The following is a 19,347-nucleotide window of genomic DNA, read 5'->3' on the forward strand; positions in this document are numbered from 1 at the left end:
GTGCCTATTATGCTCCATTTATCTCTGCGGTCATTCCGCGCCTATTTCTATCGGGATTTACCTTTTTGCCAGCCGTTCCTCATCAATGCCACCGTATCGTGGGTTGGAAATTTAGATGCCGCCATGGATTCTGGAAAGGCCTTGATTGGAGCGTACGCTCTTACCTATATTGGAATGGCTGTGGGTCGACATTTGCCTTTGAAGTGACTGATAGCACATGCTAATCTATGGGTTTACAGATTTTCACTGCTTTATATGGATATCACACTTTCCGATTCACGATTCGCCTTCGAGGTGGCTTGATTTCCCTTATTCATCGGCAAACTGTTCGAGCCCGAGCAGTTGATCTAGGTGAAATTACTGCAATTACTCTGATGGGGACTGACGTCGAACGGATTGCGAGTGGCTTCCGGTCAATCCACGAAATGTGGGCTTCGTTGATTGATATAGCAGTAGCAATATTCTTGCTGGAAAGACAGCTTGGAGTGGCTTGTCTAGTTCCAGCAGTGATTGTTATCGGTAAGCATGTATGCCATGTGATCTGCACTATTATATTAACACTTGCAATTTGATAGTCTTTGTAGCTGCTACAATGAAGCTAGCAGCTGCTAGCAGCACCTCGCAGCGGTCCTGGGTTGAAAAAGTTGAGGATCGATTACGTATGACCTCACTTGCCCTGGAAAAGATTAAAGAGGTCAAAATGCTAGGGCTATCCGAAAAGATTTCCTCCATTATTCGGGGGCTTCGGCAGGCTGAGGTGGCTACATCAGCGGTATTCCGCAAGCTTTTGATTGTCAGGGTTGTTATTTGTGAGTTGAGCCAATCCAATGTCTGTAAACAGTGGACTGACCACTTGTTACTCCAAAGCCAACTCCCCTACTGACTTGGCTCCCATCGCAACATTTGTTGTCTACACGATCATTGCCTTGAAGAAACATGATCAATCAATTCTTGCTGCTAAGGCGTTCACCTCCATTTCCCTGATCTCCTTGGTAACCACGCCCGTCCTAACGTTTATCCAGGCAATTCCTGCAGTTATACAATGTGTGGGATGTTTCGACAGGATACAGGAGTATTGTAGTAAACCGCATGCCAAAGACAACTCCGAGACCCCCGATGCTAGAAAAAATCTTCAAGATGAATCTCCGGGTTCTTTCAAAATGGACACGTTATGTCCCGATGGCTCAGTGATTGAGTTCAAGGGCCAAGACTTTGGATGGGATAAGGATGCCTCCGCTGTTCTGCATGATGTTCACCTGAAAATCCCAGATGGTCTCATAACTATGATTGTGGGCCCTATCGGCTGCGGAAAGTCCACTCTGATAGAGAGCATACTCGGGGAAACTCTTACCGTTGGGGAGTTGTCTGACACAAACCTATCATCTGTCGCTTACTGTGCTCAGATCCCATGGATTCAGAGTCGAACAATCCGCGAGAACATTATTGGAGACCGACCAATGGATAAAGACTGGTATCAAACGGTGATCTCCAGTTGTGGGATTGAGAGGGATATTACTCGACTTCGTCAAGGGGACCAAACACCTGTTGCTGGCAACGGAATGACGCTCAGTGGTGGACAAAAACAGCGAATTGTAAGTGGAAATGACTTGGCTAATACAAACAACCTTGGAATACTGGTTCTGACTCTGACTTGTGACTCTAGGCATTGGCGAGAGCACTCTATTCTAGAAGCAGGCTTGTTTTGCTAGATGATGTGTTTAGTGGTATTGATTCTAGTGCCACAGAGGCTATTGCTCGTGATCTTTTCAGCAAAACGGGGCTACTCCGGAAGATGCGAACTACAGTAGTGTTTGCCACCCATTCTAGTAAGACAAGCCGGGAATCCAACCATTGATCATATGGTAGCTAACAAAGTATAATAACAGTGTTCCTTCTCCAATATGCGGATAATGTCATCGTCCTCGAAGATGGGCGTATCCTGGAAACCGGGAGCTTAGACAGCCTCAAAACTCCCAATTCCTACATTCAAGAGCTGAAAGCCGCCTCAGTAACTTCTTCTGTCAACAGCAGCGGTATCAGCCATAGTGACAAAGTGGAACCATCCTTGATTCCTGATAAGAAGGATGAAGACTTTGTCGAGGACGAGCTGGATAATCAAGACTCATACGATGACTTGAATCGCCAAGAGGGAGACTTTTCTGTTTATTCCTACTATGCTTCTGCATCTGGACGACTTACATTCATTTCATGCCTGATCTTCGCATTGTTCTGGGCATTCTGTCGTGAATTCACTAGTAAGTCTTTCTTTGCGAACTAAAAGCTGGGTTTATACTAACCACCCCAAAGCCGTGTGGCTGGACATGTGGACAGCAGCAAATGCAAAGAGTGGCAATTCTCACATTGCCATGTATCTCGGAGTATACATCGCTCTTGGGGTTGCCAGTATTATCTTCATGATCATCGTCTCCTGGTAAGCGGCTATCCCCATTTTTTTCTGATTGCATTCAACAAGAATAGTCGGCCGCTTATGCGACCATGTCATGTCTTTTTGATGTTCCTTTTTAGAAGGTTTTTTCTATGTATAGCCTTTGATGCTAATCTATTTAGGCTTTTGATTGTCAATGTTGTATCATCTTCAGCACTTCAGCTCCATGAAAATGTTTTGACCAGCACATTCCGGTGAGTTCTATTACTTCATGCCTGGATATCTTCATATGTACAGGACAACTAATTTTCGCTTCACCAGGGCTCCATTTCAATTCTTCCACAATGTTGAAATTGGCAGTATCACGAACAGGTAAGAGAAATCCTTTGTTTATTCCAATTGAACAATGTTGGAAATCAATATCGCGTTTGGGGAACACTAACCCCGATTTTCTACATAATAGGTTCAGTCAAGATATGGACCTCATCGATATGAGCTTACCCATTGAGGTCTTCAACGTTATCGCCTGTAAGTGCGGTATGTATGGCCATTTATTAAATACATCTGACAAAAGATCTAGGGGGATGTACGTGTCTCGTGAAATTGATCATCTTGGCCGTCGTGGCCAAGTACCTGGCTATCGTCATTCCTTTCGCCGCCGCCCTTGTCTACATGACACAAAAGTTTTATCTGCGCACATCCCGTCAATTGCGTTTCTTGGATATTGAAGCCAAGGCTCCATTATACACTCACTTCCTTGAGCTGGTTAGTGGAGCAGCAACGGTTCGCGCCTATAAATGGCAAGAAAGCTTCGATAAAGCTTGCATCTCTCTACTCAATCTCTCCCAGCGTCCGGTATACCTGATGTACTGCGTTCAACAATGTCTAGGTTTCTTCCTGGACATGCTGGTGGCTGTATTGGCTGTTATCCTAGTGGCTACAGTCGTATTTCTCCGTGATAAATTTAATCCCGGAGATGTTGGTGTCGCCCTGGTGATGGTTATGACCTTTAATAGTGTTTTGATGCAGCTTATCAAAGATTGGACGAATATGGAGACATCGATTGGGGCTGTGTCTCGAGTGAAGGTATATGCCGCCACGACCGAGTTGGAGGAAAGTACACTTGATCCAACGCCGTCTTTGCCCACTCAATGGCCAACTGCCGGGGCCATCGAGTTTTCAGGCGTTGTTGCAAGACACTCGTGAGTTATATACCCCCCAATAGGAAGGAAGTTTCAATGCTTACATTTATCAGGGCCAAACTTCCCCCTTCTTTGAAAGGTATCTCCATGTCCATCCGCGCTGGAGAAAAGATTGCCATTTGCGGCCCATCTGGTAGCGGAAAGACAACACTTATCCTTGCTCTTCTTGGCATGATTCAATTCGAGGAAGGCACTATTTGTATCGATGGATTTGACTTGTCGGATTACTCCAGAGCTGAAGCCAGAACCAAACTCAATGTCATTACCCAAGACCCGTTCTTAGTCGCTAGCACGATTCGCTTCAATGTGGATCCCCTCGAGGGGGCATCGGATGATGAGATCACCAACGCTCTACAAAAGGTGCGACTATGGGAGAAGATTGAAAAGGAGGGTGGGCTTGATATGGCTATGAAAGTCACTACTTGGTCCCAGGGACAGAAGCAACTTCTCTGTCTCGCTCGTGCAATGGTTCGAAAAGGAAAAGTACTGATCCTTGATGAAGCGACGAGCAGGTATGCGTATTTTCCCATTCAACCAAATCTCTGGGATGAACACTAACAATACATTTGCGCAGTGTTGACAATGAAACCGAGAATTTCATGCAGGAGATCATCAACACTGAATTTTCGACTCACACCGTCTTGGCCGTTGTGCATCGGCTGAGGTTTATCAATCATTATGACCGGATTGCTATTTTAGACAATGGTACTCTGATGGAATTTGACTCGCCTGAGGCACTTATGTCAACGGATTCACGATTTAAGACACTTCATGACTCTGGAAACTTATGAATGTAATCGCTATGTGAATAAAAAAGAGATATTCCACTGTCGATGCCTAGACCCAATTTCAGATATATTTCGCTTGTTTGTGTCTGGTTTCTATGAAAACTCCTGCACCCACGTTCCGTCACAATAGATACAATCCGGTTGAAGTATAAATAGGACTCATAGCAAAGAAACTACATTCAATTGATCAAAGCTACACAGAGAGCTTGAAGTATGACATCTCAAAAGATGATGACCTTGCGACAGTTTACAAAAGTTTGAAATGATAGGATCGTCTTATAGAAGTATATTGGTTTATGTATGACGTACTAAACCCTAACTGAATTCCTCTATGGGTGCATCCGCCTTGAGGATACCTTATTCACTGATGTCCATCGCCGACTCTCTCAAAGAAGATTTCTTCAAAATAGTCAAAGCCAAACGCGAGATGGGCATTGGACTCAAAATATCAAAAATGGACAGTTGACTGTGGAATTCCTTCAACACCCAATTGCGGACCTCGGTTGCCTTAAGTGAATCAACTAAGGTGCATAGGTTAGTAAAGAACGCAAATGTCAATCCTGGAATGGAAAATTAACTTACTTCCGTAAGCAGTGATGGGCTTTTCTACGTCGACGTTATCGGCATCAGTAGATATTGCGCTAGCAACGTTCGTCCGAAGCGCGTTCTCGACAACCATCCTTGCATCCTCAGTTGTTTTGGCTCCACGGATTGCTGCTGCATGGTCAATCTTGTCCTGTTTGGCGGCAGTAGTTGAAGTTTGTTTATCAACGCGGTGATCGAACTTTGGATCAAACTGCCAGCGCCTCTGCAAATCATTATCTGATCCTGCCTGGTGCAGTCGATCGGAGATACCAACAACTACCTGAGGCGGTAGTGTGACGCCATTCAAGCCTTGACCTCGGATAGCGGCCCCAAGCGCTGCCTGTACCTCGCGCATGTTGACCACGGCAGGTGCGAGGTGTGGGAATTTGTGGAGGAAATCATCGACATCATTGGTTCCCCCGACATTATTTGCGGTCCGGGAGTCGGTGACGAGACCAAGGTTAAGACTTATGGCTGGAAGCCCGAGACTGCGTCGGTGAGCTGCCAGTGCATCTTCAAACGTGTTTCCGGCGCTATAATTGGCTTGTGCACTGTTGCCGATGATGCCGGAAATGGAGGAAAGGAGAACAAAGAAATCAAGTTTCTGGCCCACAACTTCGTGAAGGTTCCATGAGCCTCGGATTTTGGGTGAGGCCGCAGTCGCCCATTTATCCGCAGTCATTGTCTCCAGGGGAGAGTCTGCAAGAACCATGGCTCCTTGGATCACTCCGCGGACGTCCCAACCTTTCTCGGTGATGTGAGAACCTAATTCCTTCACAGCCGTAATTGAGGTGATGTCACATTGCACCACATCGCACCTGCATCCTTGTTGGGCGAGTATATCGAGCTTAGCTGTAGCGGTTGGGCTGGGAGTCCCGGACCGTGAGAGAAAAACAATGTGACGAGCACCATGATCGTTGACAATCCAGCTAGCTATCTCAAGGCCCAATGATCCAAGGCCCCCAGAGAGTATATATGTCCCAGTTGGCTCGAGCTGCACTGGAACCGGCGTCGAAAATTGAATCGGGATAAGAGACGATGGACCAAAGGTGATGACCATGCGACTTTTCCCATTGGAAGATGATGGTGTATCAAAGACCGAGTCTAAACTAGATACAGACTGCTCATAAAATCCCGTTGGGTTTGGAGGTAGCGTGATCGCACTCTTGGCAAGGAGCTGTAAAACGGCCCCCCGAGCTTCCCGGATACCAGCTGGATCAAGCTGTGTAGTGTCGACGCAATCTAAAGATATGTCCAAGCGCGGTACAAGACCCCGCAGCGCCCTCTGCTGATTCGCATCAACGTTCAATGCGATAAATTGACCGTTGGGTGCCATGCTTGTGAGGATATGAGGGATGTTAGACATGGTTTTCAGAGACGAGAAAACCAGATCGATACCTCCGCGAGGGCTCTTCGTAGATATCATCTTAGCGACCGAGCGTGACATTCTAGTCAATACCGTACAGCCAGCAGGCCAAGAAGCCTGCGTATCCCGTTCTTCGCCCGGCGGAATAATCACAAAGGCATCGACCTGAAGCCATTGAGCCATCTGAACTAGCACACGTCGGAGCGAAGCATCCTCTACGTCAATAAGGATGTTTTGAACGGGCCGTTGTGCACCGGATGGGGGGCTTCTGGGAGGCGAGTATTGGCCATTGACACGCGTGGTCTCAAGAGAGAACTTCTCGCTGAGACTGACGGGATGCGACAGTGCATGAGTGAAGTCCATCAACAAGCGATAAGATACTGCCAAAGGCCCAATCCAGTATGCTAGCTCTTGTGGGACGACATTAAGCGGTATTTTAAGAATGTCCAATGCGGCCTTGGCGAGCCGTGTTTCGATGCCTGTAGACTCGACAAGGACCAGGTCTCCGGGCTGAAGGTCTGTCACACCCCAACCGACTTTCTCGACGACACCGAGAGTCTCTGTGAGTGTCCAGTATGCAGAAAGTCGCTTGTTCCACGCCGAAGATGCAGTGCGGAACGTATCATGGACGATACTAGTGTAGCGTGTGCTGACCAGAACTCTTCCTGCCTCGATATTCTCAACGTTACTGGCATCAACAGGAGCCCAGTATATCGACCCAGACGGTTCAACAACTAGCCGCAGTGTCTGGTGAATATTTTCTAGGGCCAAGGGTAAGGAGGTAGTTTGGCTTTGGTACAGGGCGAGCTCCGCGTCAACAGCCGTGTTTTCGACTAAACGTGGGATGAATATCTTGCGGTTATCCTCCGCAAATTCAGTCTCCATGACATCAACTCCCAAAGTTGTGCGTAAGATATCAGCAACGATGGAAGCGGCCTCGGAAGGTGTTTGTTGAGTTGCTGGTGATAGGTCCAGATGGGCCAGTTCAAGCATAGGGTACTCAGCGCGTACTGTGCGCAGCAAGCCGGTGGTAGGAGCATAGTGAATCCCAGTCCCCGTGGGCCTAAGAAGACCTCCAGCCGTTATCCAGAGCATGTACTTCGGGGAACTAGCAATGAGTTCTCGGAATCGAACCAGGTCAGCTTCTTCTAGGTTGTAAAAGAGAGGCTCATCATATTCGACTAGCGAGATTATGCGCGTGTTGCGAGAGGGGATAATATCTCTCCACTGCACCACTTGGATAGAAAATCCGGAATCATTGAGTAGCTTGGTCAGGGAGTTTCTTAACTGAATTTGGTTCGCACTTCGCTTTCCGGCCTCCTGCTCCAGAATTGTGATACCGTCTAATTTCCAAGTATCTGGAGCAGTGCTCAATGCGATGGGTGGAGTTGGCGATCGGATGAGCATATAGATAGAGTTCGGAGTCAATGTATGTACGCGGTTGTAGTTCTCGTCGTCAGCCAAGCGCTTCACCCATGTGTTACTCGAGAGGTCGTTTTCCTGGTCGGGGTTGCCCAACATTATCACGTTGCCTCCTGGTTTTAAAATGCCCGACATGAGTCCTAACAACCACTGGGACTTCTCTGATACACCTGTGTCGACAATGACAACATCGTAGGTGCTATTGGCACTCAACTTTTGTTGGACCATGATTTCCGGTGGGATCGCGTGGGATGGACCATTTGAGCGCTCAAATACATTCCCTTCCGCATTGAGTGTGACCACTGTGAAGTGACCGGACTTTCTTACGTCACAAAACGAAGGGAGGTCTGACTCTCCAACAATGAGTACGTTGGCTCGGGAGTGTTTGTGCAAAAGACACTCTAACCATGTCTTGAGCCACACCTGACCATCTAATGATCGGTCTTGCATGTGTGAAATGTCCTCTTTCCATACCAAATCCGCCGAACGCTTGGCAGTCACCAATCCGTTGGATAGTGCGGATTCTCCGGCCACGTTATCCATTCTCATGGACTCGACCAGGATCTTCGGGCCACTTGCACTCGGATCGGTAAATAGTATATCGGCCACAACCGACTGTTCGATACGCTTTGCGGAGGACATTCCCATGAATAAAGATCCGGGCCCAGTGGGAAGATCAGTAGAAATGAAGATTCGATCTACCGAGACCGGAACAGCCGGCTGTCGCATGTCCTCTTGGGCCCCAAGCGCAGCAAATGCCAGGTGGAATGCACAGTCGAGGGTTGCCGGGTGCAAGAGGTGTGGGTATTCGAATTCCATGGGCATAACAGACCTAGAGTCGGGAATGGCTAGTGTGCCACAGGCTGCACCCTGTTCCGAGCTCACGGTTATATTATTTAGTCCTTGGAAGGTAGGACCATATTTCAGGCCAATATCAGAAAGTTGCGCGTAGAATTCACGGACGTTGACACTCTTCTCAGCGAGCTTCTGGGTACTTTCCAGATGAGCTCTGGATGATGCCCACTCTTGCTCTTGTGCCTCCTCTTCGACTTCGTCTGACTGGCTGTTGTGACAGATCGCGGCGATGAACCCACGCACGAGTCTGCGCACTGAATGTTCCAACGGATGGGAGTAGACAGTAAATTCGAACATGTCCTCGATGAAGGAATGCGTTTGCAAGGTTAGGGAGACCTCTGTTGCAGAGCCATCATCGGAGAGTGCAAGTCCAGTCTCAAATGTGACATCGGTAAATTCAATTCCTTGCAGAACCTTGGTCCCCTCAGTCAGGCTCTTCACGGCCTCGAGTGCCATGACCAAATAGCCAGCCGCGGGATATAGACACGCTCCGGCGACATTGTGGTCTGCTAGCCAAGGGTTCTCTGAAATACTAATGATGTTGCGCCATCTCGGCTCGAATGGGTTCTGCCCGTCAACAGGTAACCCGAGGAGATCGGTGCGAGGCTGTGAGCGAAGACGTATGGCACGACTAGTCGTTGTTTCATGCCAGAAGCTATTATCGTGATTCCATGGGTATGACGGGAGGTGAGGCAATATGTCCAAAGCGACTCCCTCAGCGGGAATGGCGTTGACGCGATCCAAGTCGACGGAATGTCCCGTCGCCCAGAGGAATCCTGCCGCCTCGATGGCGGTGTGGGTAGCGTGTTGGCCAGCCACTAGCACAGAGCGATACGGAAGCTGTTGGGTTATGCGTGGGCTGATCGCGGCTAGAATTTGCTTGATCGGACCTTGCAGGGTCTTGGAGGGGCCGATTTCCAATATAGTGCTATACTCGGTGTTCCAGGGGTCTGTGGTCGAAGCGGCAGTGATGAGGTTGCGCAGCGCGCCCGCAAATCGCACGGGCTTGAGCATGTTTTCCATCCAGTAATTTCTGCTCAATCCATCGCTACTCACGAGCTGCTCATCAACAGATGAGTACATGGGAACTCGTGGAGACGAGCTGCGTTCGGGTAGGCGGCGCAGAATTTGTTCAACATCTGGGGCAATTGCAGCCATATGGGGGGAATGATAGGCTACACCGGTCTTCAGGATGCGGGAAAACTTTCCATCCTGAACCAGAGCCTCGTGCATCGCAGTGATGTCCGTCTTGGTGCCCGAAAGTGTAACACTGGAGGGACTATTGATACACGCGATCGTTACGGAGTCCTTGTACCCAGCATCCGCTAGATACGTCTCTGCTTCGGACTCTGACATGCCAGCTGCGAGCATACTTCCTTCCTCACTTAAGCGGAACGGTACAAGCGTGGAGAAAGAGCCTCTGTAGTAAGCGACATACATGGCTTCTTCCAATGACAATATTCCGGAGGCGTATGCAGCACCTGAGACTGTTAGCGCATTCTCATTGAACGGACTGTGGAAGTATGGAACTTACCTATTTCACCGGAGGAATGCCCGAGTACAGCGGCGGGCTCGATACCCCAACTGAATAACAGATCGACCAGGGCAATCTGGATAGCAGTGCAAAGTGGCTGGGCATACTGGGGGCTCGCAATCCTGTGCCCATCAGTGGCCGCAAGTAGATCCCATATCTTCCACTCTGCCCCACACTCATCCAGCACTTTCTGGCATTGTTGGAGACTTTGCTCAAAGACGGGATTGGAAAGGAGTTCTTTGGCCATACCCGCCCGCTGTGCTCCTTGGCCGGTGAAGACAAAGACAATCTTTTTCTCGGCAAGACGCGCTCGACAAGAAGCGCCTGTGGCTTCTCCAAAGCCTCGCAGAGCCCCGCCCAGCTATCCGCAACTACGAAGCTTCGGAAGTCTAGCGAGCACCTCCGAGTCCCCAGGATATGGCTGAGTGATTGCATGGCGGAGAGAGTATCCTCCTCTGAATAGGACCTAGAGGCTAGGAATGATGCATATGATGATGCAACTCGAGCAATACCTGCCCGCTCCTGGGCTGAGAGAACGAAAATGCGATGCTGCTTGGGGTTGTCACGCGGGTTAGGCGTGACACTGAATAAAGACAGCGTTCCCTTTGGGTACAGTGCAGTGGAGTGATGTCCAATCAGATTATGGAATGCCAGAAAGTGCAGAGAATCCTCCAGGATAGCATGGGCGTTGGAGCCGCCAAACCCAAAGGAGTTCACACTAGCGCGCCGTGGGCCTTTTTGTGGCCATGGGACGTTCTCAGTGGGTAGGGCGAGGTTCCAGTCCGAGAGGTGAAGCTCCGGATTGACTGCCCTCAGGCCGGTCACAGAAGGAATAACCCCAGCTTCAAGGCTCAGGACCACCTTGATCACCCCAGCAAGCCCGGCTGCACCTTCAGTATGGCCGACATTGGGCTTCACGCTACCTACGTAGAGAGGACCTGCGTTCTTTCGGGCATTCCCAATTGTCTTCGCAATCGCCCGCATCTCAATCGGATCCTAGATTTATTAGTTAGGCTTGAAGGTAGGGGTGAGGTATGGAATATGTACTCCTTGTGGTGTCCCTGTTCCATGAGCTTCGAAATAGGCTGTCTCAGCCAACGACAGACCAGCCCTCTGATATGTGGAGCGGATAAGAGCTGCCTGTGCGTCTTCGCTAGGGATTGTTATACTTGTCGTTTTCCCGTCGTGATTTGCACCAGTATTACGAATAACGGCACGAATGCAATCGTTATCTCGGATTGCATCTGAAAGTCGTTTCACCACGACACAGGCAATTCCTTCGCCTCGGCCGTACCCATTAGCAGATGCGTCAAAGGAATGGCTAATGCCGTCTGGACCAATCATCTTCATCGAAGAGTATTGTGAAACGAGGTTAGGGTGCAGAATGAGGTTTGTGCCCGTTACCAGTGCCTATAACAGGGTGTTAGCAGTAATATCCTTTTCTTTAGGGTTGATCGGATTGAGTATACTTGATCACATTCGCCAGCCTTGATTGCTTGGCATGCGAGATGCAAGCCGTATAGTCCCGAGGAACAAGCAGTGTCGAGCGTCAGACTAGGCCCGGTGAGATCGAAGAACCAAGAAATACGGTTCGACAGAATCGCTTTGTTTGTGCCGGTTGCAGCATGATCTCCTAGATGGAGCATGTCTCCTTCAGCTATGTCCTGGTAATCAGCTGTCATCACACCGCTGTAGACAGCTGTTCTGCTTCTCGATAGTTTCTGCATCGGAAATCCGGCTTCGCTGGTTAGCATGTGGTATTTCACAAACAGCAGTCAATACCAAAATACCATTTTCGAAGCCCTCGTATGATATTTCAAGAGCTAGGCGCTGCATTGGGTCCATTGCTGCAGCTTCGCTGGCTGTGATCGAGAAAAACGGAGCATCAAAGTGTGATACATCATCAATGAAGAAACCAGACTTTGTAATAATCTAACCAAAATCAAAAGGATTAGCCATGATCCTTGATATAACACTGTTGCTCTTCGACGATAAATTGCCGAGGAAACGAACTTACAGAGCCGAGTCGCTGGCGTGATGGATGGTACCAAGCATCTGCGTCGAAGCTTCGCTTGGGAATGGGCGAGTGACCGGTGCGTCCTTGCTCAATCATGTCCCAAAACTGATCTGGGGATGATGCGCCGGCGAACCGACACGCCATCCCCACAATTGCTACAGGTTCATTCATGGATGTCGATAGCGATAGTGAACGTTGTCTTGATGTCTACGGGTGACCAACAAATCGTGTGTTAGTCGGAAAGGGTCACTCTGGATACCTACAGCGTGTGCTCCCATCAATTGCAAGATGCAATGCAAGCAAGCTATCTATCAACATGCATGGAATCGGCAATGGTATTGCATTCCTCGTGGTAGGAATTGACACATGGCAATTGCAACCCAAATGAAAATTAGCCGGACTTGCATATCATGATATCGGGTCATGGACCTGGATCGGAAAGCGAAATGGAGCATCCTGCGTTCCCGGATGCTCCCAAACTGATATATCCGTACGGAGTAGTTGGTGTACTATACATGATGATATATTGTTAAGGAGGTAGTTGAAAGGAGAAGATTTGTGGATCCACGCCTTTCTCCACTTCGCTCCCCGTCCGGAGTGTCTCGGGCCGAGCCCTAACTAACTTGGGATATCCAGTGTCAAATTGAACCAGCCCCAAAAAATAATAACATTGAAGAAAACTAATGTGATAACGGTATCTGAAAGTATCTCACCTCAATGGATTAAGGAGAGAAGAAAACACTACCTGCGCGATCTACGACTTATTATGGTGAGAGCAAACAAACCGAGGTCATATGATCTCTCAGCCAACTTCAACAAATGATTCTGATATCTTATTCTGTATACGTGAAATATATACTCTCTATGTAGACTCAGACCTTGTGCCACCTCATTATGGTCCGAAATGGGACAACTAGGGCATTTTCCACGTCCCACACCTTTTCTTTGACATAAATATCGGAAGCAAGCTTTTCCATCAATCCTTCCTTGACTTCCTCATTAACCACCATAGCTGACCCTTTGAATGGGCGCTGAATAGTACTATTCACATGTTTCTCAAACAGAGGTCCTGGGAGTTTATTAGTCTTTAGTTTTACTACTTTTATAGATAAATAAGACAAGAAGTTGGGAGGTTGTCCTTACCAGCCCAAGAGACATATCCCTCATTGTGGAGCCGCACAAAGTTAGGAGAATGCCTTGGTCGAATTTTGATACGGCGCTCGAGCTTTAGGCAAAGTAAGAATCAACTCATCCTACTTGGAGGGATCCACCGGAAGCCTGTCCTTACCACGTTCGGCATGTCCGGAAAGACAACTAGAAGCTCAGATGGAGTAGAGGCCTTTGTAAAGACATGTGCAGGTATGCGATTATTCAGAGCAGTAGATGTGTTCGTAGACAGAAAGCGAGAAGATGAAGAAGGACGCATAAGCTTGCCAACGGTAACAGACATTTTCGCAATGGCTCAAATTACTATGTTTTTCAAATATAGAGAAATGGTTCGCAGCTAACATAATTTTCAATATTTATAAGGTATTTTTCAATCAGACTAGAAAATTAATCAAATGTAACTCGGAGATTCTAATGAACTAGTATTACGGTCTCCGTAAAGTATGTCGCATTCGGGGATTTCGACTATTATCTCCGGGGATGCTATTAGAATTTCCGGAAACCAGATGGGTTGGCCAAATTCTAACATGGCCCTTTTGGGTGGCGCTTCATAGACATCTAATCCCCCGAGTCTCGCGCTTATATATATAGACGACCTAGGTACAAGGGGTGTTGCCTAAAGAAATGAATAGCAAGTTTTTTTTTTAAATATTTTAACATATTCTGTTCATATCTGCACTGAGAATTTCAGTTTTAGAATTCTTCTCGGACCTTCTATAATGATGCTGTCGCAGATATCTCGTTCCTTGCGTCGCACGCAATCGGCGGTTCCATTTCTCTGGAGTAGAACTTACGCCAAAGGATCCTCGGTCACTCACGAATAGTAAAGTCCTCAACTATCTAAAAGTTAATGCAAGTTATCTCTAACTGATTATGTCTCCATGTACAGTTTTGTGGTAGTGTGGGACAAGCCTGGCTCTGGCCGAATCACCGATATTCCATCTGATTTAGCTCCGCCGTTCTACACGTTTGCCGGGGAGATCCTCAGTGGTAGAAGCTCAAACATCCTGGAAGCAGAGCATACGAAAGCTCGAGGAAATGCATTTGCGTGCATTGCGCAGAGTCCCGATATGGTTCGAGAGCAAATGAAAAAATCTGTATATTACCAAAAGGTAAAGTTTTTCTTAGATGTAATTTATAAAGAGACACTCCCGTTAACGTATTACGGCACTACAGGGAATCTGGGATATGGATACGGTTCAGATCTCTGCACTTGAGACGGTCCATACAGGGAACTTGACTGTTGATCAGACCATTGAATGAGAGTTGTATCGGGCGGAATACGGAGATTTGAAGGTGGAAACAATTATCTAGCCTGCTACAAGGATGTCATATTCGGAATTAAACCAAATCTTGTTGAAGCTGCTCCACCTTGAGATATAGTTGCCGTAGATGCCGGGTCAGATCGCCCTGCAGTTGCCTGAATACGGAGACCGACACACCAACCGCACCGTGTCCCGGGGTTGCAGCTCGTCCTTCTGTACTTCGGGCTAGTAGGGTTTCAACTAGCGATGATAGGCCCCGAAGCTCGCCCAAAAGTACCTGCACTGACCCCGTTATCCTGTCTCGACTTTGTCGGCTGATTAAGCCCGTTGTGACCACTGCCGTGGCAACGGTGGTGGCTTCGGAGTATTTGTCAATTAGATGAAACCAGATCAGGGAGATCACAACCAAAATCTGACAGTCGGCTACCGCACAGTCACAACCCATGATCCCAGTAACTTGATCAATAATCTTCCGATTCGTGAAGATCACATCGCCCATGATAAGCTCCGCATCCCTGCAGCGCTCTTCCAAGAGAGTGCCTCCCCTTGTGGATCCCGTATCTCTTATTTGTTCCCCCATTTTGTGATCGGTCCTTGCATCGACAAGGATTTGAGCGGCCTGAGCGATACAGCTGTGGGATACCTCGGATGAGTCGCTTGGATCGCTCTGATCGCCAGAGACACTACCAATGAGAGGTCTGTTCGGTAGGGCTGATGCCGTTTCGGTTGCCGTCGAGTTTATCTCGCTTGGTTCCATGTTGTCAACCCTGTCTAGACCACTCATCGCCCAGTCTAGGGTGGATGCTACGGGGAGGATATTCGGCTGTGGCGGCAATAGATTAGAAAAAAGCAAACCCTTGGTCAAGCACCTGCATGAGCTATTTACCTGAGGGATCCAGTTATTGAAATTGTGCTGTGACAGTAGCTGGTGATATAAAGCAGAGTTCATCGGTGACTCCACCGGCATAGTTGGCGAGGTCTCCCGTGCAAGGCAGTAGGGGTCACTAGTCATCCATGCAGGTCGCCGTCCATATCTGTTTGATGGAGCATATACGCAGGTGAGTCCTCTTTCACAACAGCGCGCACAATTCGGTCGTGTTGTGCTACATTTCACTTTTGCCGCTGCACAGTTTGTGCAGCTGCTGCGGAATCTCTGTCGAGGAATCGGTTGTTCAGCCATTTGTTGAGGCAGAACAAAATATCCTTGTCGTTATACAATTGTTCCAGGATGAAGGTGCAGGGAAGAATTGAGAGGTATGCGGAAATTACCAAACCAGGCTAAAGCCGAAGAAGAAACTGCTCACAGCCGAACCTAGTTCAACTATAGAGCGCAATCACGTTTACCCCCAAGCACCATTCTTGGGGGCCTAAACGCTGGCGAAAGACGTTTAAGGTAAGCATCATACATATCCTTGGAGTGGCTTTTTGTTATGTGGTACTCTGTTACGAAATGTGCGGTATCTGAAGATTGGATGGTACTAGACTAACTACATGAAACACTACTAGTAACTATAATCTACATAATAGTATTATCTACTGGTACACGCTTGCCAGGTAGATCATGGGGCCATGCAATACAGAATCCAAACTTTTTCTATATGATTCAGGCAGAGATATCCGCACAGACGGTACTTGTGCTTATGGTCGACAATGCACGGCTACGAAGCGAACTGACCTATAGAAACCTACAGCACAGCATGTCCTGCTCAACTAGCCCCACTATGCAGACTACTGTAAACATTTCACCCATAGGGTTCTTAGATTACCTCGCATACCTACTCCGTATTCTAAGAAGATTATGGCCACAAGTGGTAGCGGATGTTGCGATATTCTTCCGTAACTTAATTCGTGATATGCACGGCTCGGCCCAGGCGCCTCAGACGCCTCAGAGCCTAGTATATAGTTGACTGATCAATCATTGGTTTCCATACTCCTCAAAACAAAAGAGGGGGAAATAGGGCCAGATCCGTCGGGCTTCCGCATAGTGCCAACCGGAAGTAGTAGGCCAACCCAACTCATTTAAACGAAAGATAAACTATAGACGTAATGGCTACGGAGGAAGTAAGCATTGATAAGAAATTAAAATCCGGACCACCTTGCCCTACTATGAAGCCAAGTATGGGGTGTATGGGGTAACGAAGCAAAAACCTTCAAAAAGGGGGGGGTTCCGCCAAACTGTCTAGTCAAGCAATGGCTTAGCGCAACACCAAGTAACATTCCAAAATTTGACCTCCCGTTAGGTGCTTAGCCTCGTTAACTTTCATCAAAAATCAACCGCCTATGGCCTCCTACATATGTATTTTGCCACGTTGCACTTATCATCTTACATGTGCTTTTTATCAGGATTCCGATGCTGACTTAGCTGATACTGAAGATACTAGAATAAGTACTAGTGCTTATATGCACATATGTACGGAGTATGTAACCATATGTTACGACGCGTTTTTTCGGTATTCATTTGATTTACCATACAAAATGGGGGACCCTGCATACTTACATGGAAGTAGTGCTTATTATTTTACTATCTCATTCAAGACCCTATTTTCTATCCTGTTTATTATTGGCACACCCTTCGCTAATTTATGCAAAGTATTGAAGACTTCCTTTTTGCCGAGGCATTGATAATAATCGGAGAATATCGCCATGCTGCTAGAAGATGTCGTCCGCACGGCGTCTCATTGCATGATCGGAACACGGAATTTCCCCGCCAACAAAGTAATAAACACTGTGCTGAATAGAACTGTAGTAGCTAAAAATGGAAGTGCAACCCAAGGTCTAGCGAGTTCTAGACCAAATTGGTACACAAGAGGCCAGAGTGGAGCCCCGAGAAGAGTACCCAGTGTTTCCATCATCCCCATCACGGAGTAGGTAATAGACCGGTATCTAGAGGGTGTTGTTGCGGTCAAGATGGCTCGAATAGATTGGCTGTAGCCCCCTCCAAGTCCATATAGTGCAATGCCTATAATTGATACAGTCAGTTTCGCTTAATTGTCGCTAATCGGATTAAGGAATCAAAAACTAACTTATGGCAAAAGGAATCGGCGATGACGTGAGCGCCATGCCAGCACTTCCCAAAGCTGATAGGAGAATACTACTTCTAGCGAATTCCAGGTCTGCGGTAACACTTGCCGGCCTCCGTGAATTGACAAGGAAGCGGTTCACGGCTGGCAGTATCAATAGGACTACCAAGTGGGTTGTGCTATCCAGGGAAACAAAATATGCGGACTAGAGATATCGATCAGAACTCATTCTAAACCGCCGATTAACTATAGTGGATATAAAATTACGTACCTGAGAGAACGACATGTGAAATCTCTTGGGTACATAGGTAATCAATAGTCGCATGACACTAGTGCCCAGGGACCTCAATAGATATCCGAATAGAAGCACCAGGATATGGGGTTGCTGCTTTAAAAATACAGCGGAGGCGCATAGCCGTGATATAGCTGATTCTTCTTTTGGATCAGTGTCAGATGGCGGCTCAATTGTTTGCGACTGCTCTTTTTTCGAATCACTTGAGAAGTGCTCCGGCATAATGAGCGTGAGACAGAAGGCCAGAAAAACCGAGATAAGGCCAAGAATAATGGGCGTCCAGACAGTCTTATCCATGATGGCTGAGCTTCCCAGGTATCCCACAATGCTGCCCATATAACCGGATGCTTCCAATAAGAAGAAGCGGGAAGCCCTGTGAACAATTGTGTGAGTAAGAAAGGATATGGCCCGAATGGTCAATTTGACCTTATACTAACTTACCTTCGTTTTAAGGGCGAGGCATTAGCTACCAAAACAAATAGCATCGATCCGCCTATACCTGGTCCGCCTCCTATTAGGTAGAAGACGAATGAGCCGTAGACTAACTCGACCGGCCATGTTTGTCCATACCAGCCTTCGCTAATTAGTGCTTGGTCTTTCATGGGATTCAGCAGTCAAATATTTGGATCACCTACAAACAAGGTCAAACCATAACTCGCCAAAAAGGATCCCTGTTATCGACAAAACTAAGACTTTCTTTGGACCCCAGTGTTCAGCAAGTGTACCATAGGGAATACCTAGAACGACACCTGGTTATCATATCAGTTAAAGGGTTCGAACAGAAACACTAGATATGTGATGTTTCGATATATATACCAGGTAAGAGTAGTAATAGACTTGCCAAGCCCTTGACCATAGTCAACTTAGCCTGAATGGGTCCGGCCTGGCAATCAATTCCGACCCGTTGTGGCTGTGTTGCATAGTGGCTGGCGCATATTATATCTTGCAGAATACTAGTAGTTGACGGCACAGCAGCCCCCAATCCTGCATTGGCGAGAAAGAAGATCGTAATGGCAGTATAGAAAGAAACATTGTTTGTGTTTTTGGGGTGGTAGTCGCTGTTCGCTTCGGCCGAGGGAAGGAGCGAGGTGTGCTCACAGGGGCCATCCGTCATCTCGGGAGGCTTGATGGAATGAGAAATGGGGTGTATTGGAAGAACCATCTTGAAGCCCCCCCCCTGGTCGATGAAAGTAGGCAAGTGTCTCATTGAGTCTGGGTAAATCAGGTTTCCGATCGGAGCTCAGGCGAGCCTCATGCAGGTGAGGAGGTATAATATCTCCGACCGGGCTCCGGCCGGGGGGCAGCTAGTGGAACTGGGCCAATCGCGTAGAGATTTCCTATTGAATGACTTCGGGGGCATATTCCGTGAATATGCTCAATCTCATTTGATAAGACCAACGGGAATCTATTCGGAATCCATATGTCTTTGGCGTGGAGATTACGGCGAC

General features: G+C 47.7%; 5 protein-coding genes across 5 annotated transcripts; 1 reads left to right on the top strand and 4 right to left on the bottom strand.

Annotated features, from left to right (window-relative positions):
- Positions 1-123: 123 nt before the first annotated feature.
- On the top strand, positions 124-4,379 carry N7487_007688 (ABC transporter integral membrane type 1; the record flags this gene model as incomplete). The annotated part of the gene is made up of 13 exons (XM_056875418.1): positions 124-180; positions 240-519; positions 576-809; positions 868-1,592; positions 1,664-1,826; positions 1,887-2,255; positions 2,308-2,431; positions 2,569-2,640; positions 2,708-2,758; positions 2,850-2,914; positions 2,967-3,588; positions 3,642-4,100; positions 4,163-4,379. The coding sequence occupies 13 exons, from the start codon at positions 124-126 to the stop codon at positions 4,377-4,379; spliced, it is 3,438 nt and encodes a 1,145-aa protein (XP_056727606.1).
- Positions 4,380-4,733: 354 nt separating this feature from the next.
- On the bottom strand, positions 4,734-12,362 carry N7487_007689 (type I polyketide synthase; the record flags this gene model as incomplete). Its single annotated transcript, XM_056875419.1, is given in 8 exon segments — positions 4,734-4,897; positions 4,959-10,085; positions 10,139-10,499; positions 10,514-11,134; positions 11,186-11,548; positions 11,608-11,876; positions 11,929-12,070; positions 12,156-12,362. Coding segments are annotated over 8 exon segments (7,254 nt in total), but the record flags the coding sequence as incomplete, so codon positions are not given.
- Positions 12,363-13,027: 665 nt separating this feature from the next.
- On the bottom strand, positions 13,028-13,605 carry N7487_007690 (uncharacterized protein; the record flags this gene model as incomplete). Its single annotated transcript, XM_056875420.1, has 3 exons — positions 13,028-13,224; positions 13,299-13,380; positions 13,444-13,605. The coding sequence occupies 3 exons, from the start codon at positions 13,603-13,605 to the stop codon at positions 13,028-13,030; spliced, it is 441 nt and encodes a 146-aa protein (XP_056727608.1).
- A 1,058-nt stretch (positions 13,606-14,663) lies between these two features.
- N7487_007691 (uncharacterized protein) lies at positions 14,664-15,344 on the bottom strand (the record flags this gene model as incomplete). The annotated part of the gene is made up of 1 exon (XM_056875421.1): positions 14,664-15,344. One exon carries the CDS (start codon positions 15,342-15,344, stop codon positions 14,664-14,666), a length of 681 nt encoding a protein of 226 aa, XP_056727609.1.
- A 2,488-nt stretch (positions 15,345-17,832) lies between these two features.
- On the bottom strand, positions 17,833-19,013 carry N7487_007692 (uncharacterized protein; the record flags this gene model as incomplete). Its single annotated transcript, XM_056875422.1, has 4 exons — positions 17,833-17,853; positions 17,879-18,272; positions 18,341-18,473; positions 18,716-19,013. 4 exons carry the CDS (start codon positions 19,011-19,013, stop codon positions 17,833-17,835), a joined length of 846 nt encoding a protein of 281 aa, XP_056727610.1.
- Positions 19,014-19,347: the final 334 nt, after the last annotated feature.

This window comes from Penicillium crustosum, assembly GCF_028827405.1.
Source record: "Penicillium crustosum strain IBT 35664 chromosome Unknown utg000003l_segment0_segment0, whole genome shotgun sequence".
NCBI lineage: Eukaryota > Fungi > Ascomycota > Eurotiomycetes > Eurotiales > Aspergillaceae > Penicillium > Penicillium crustosum.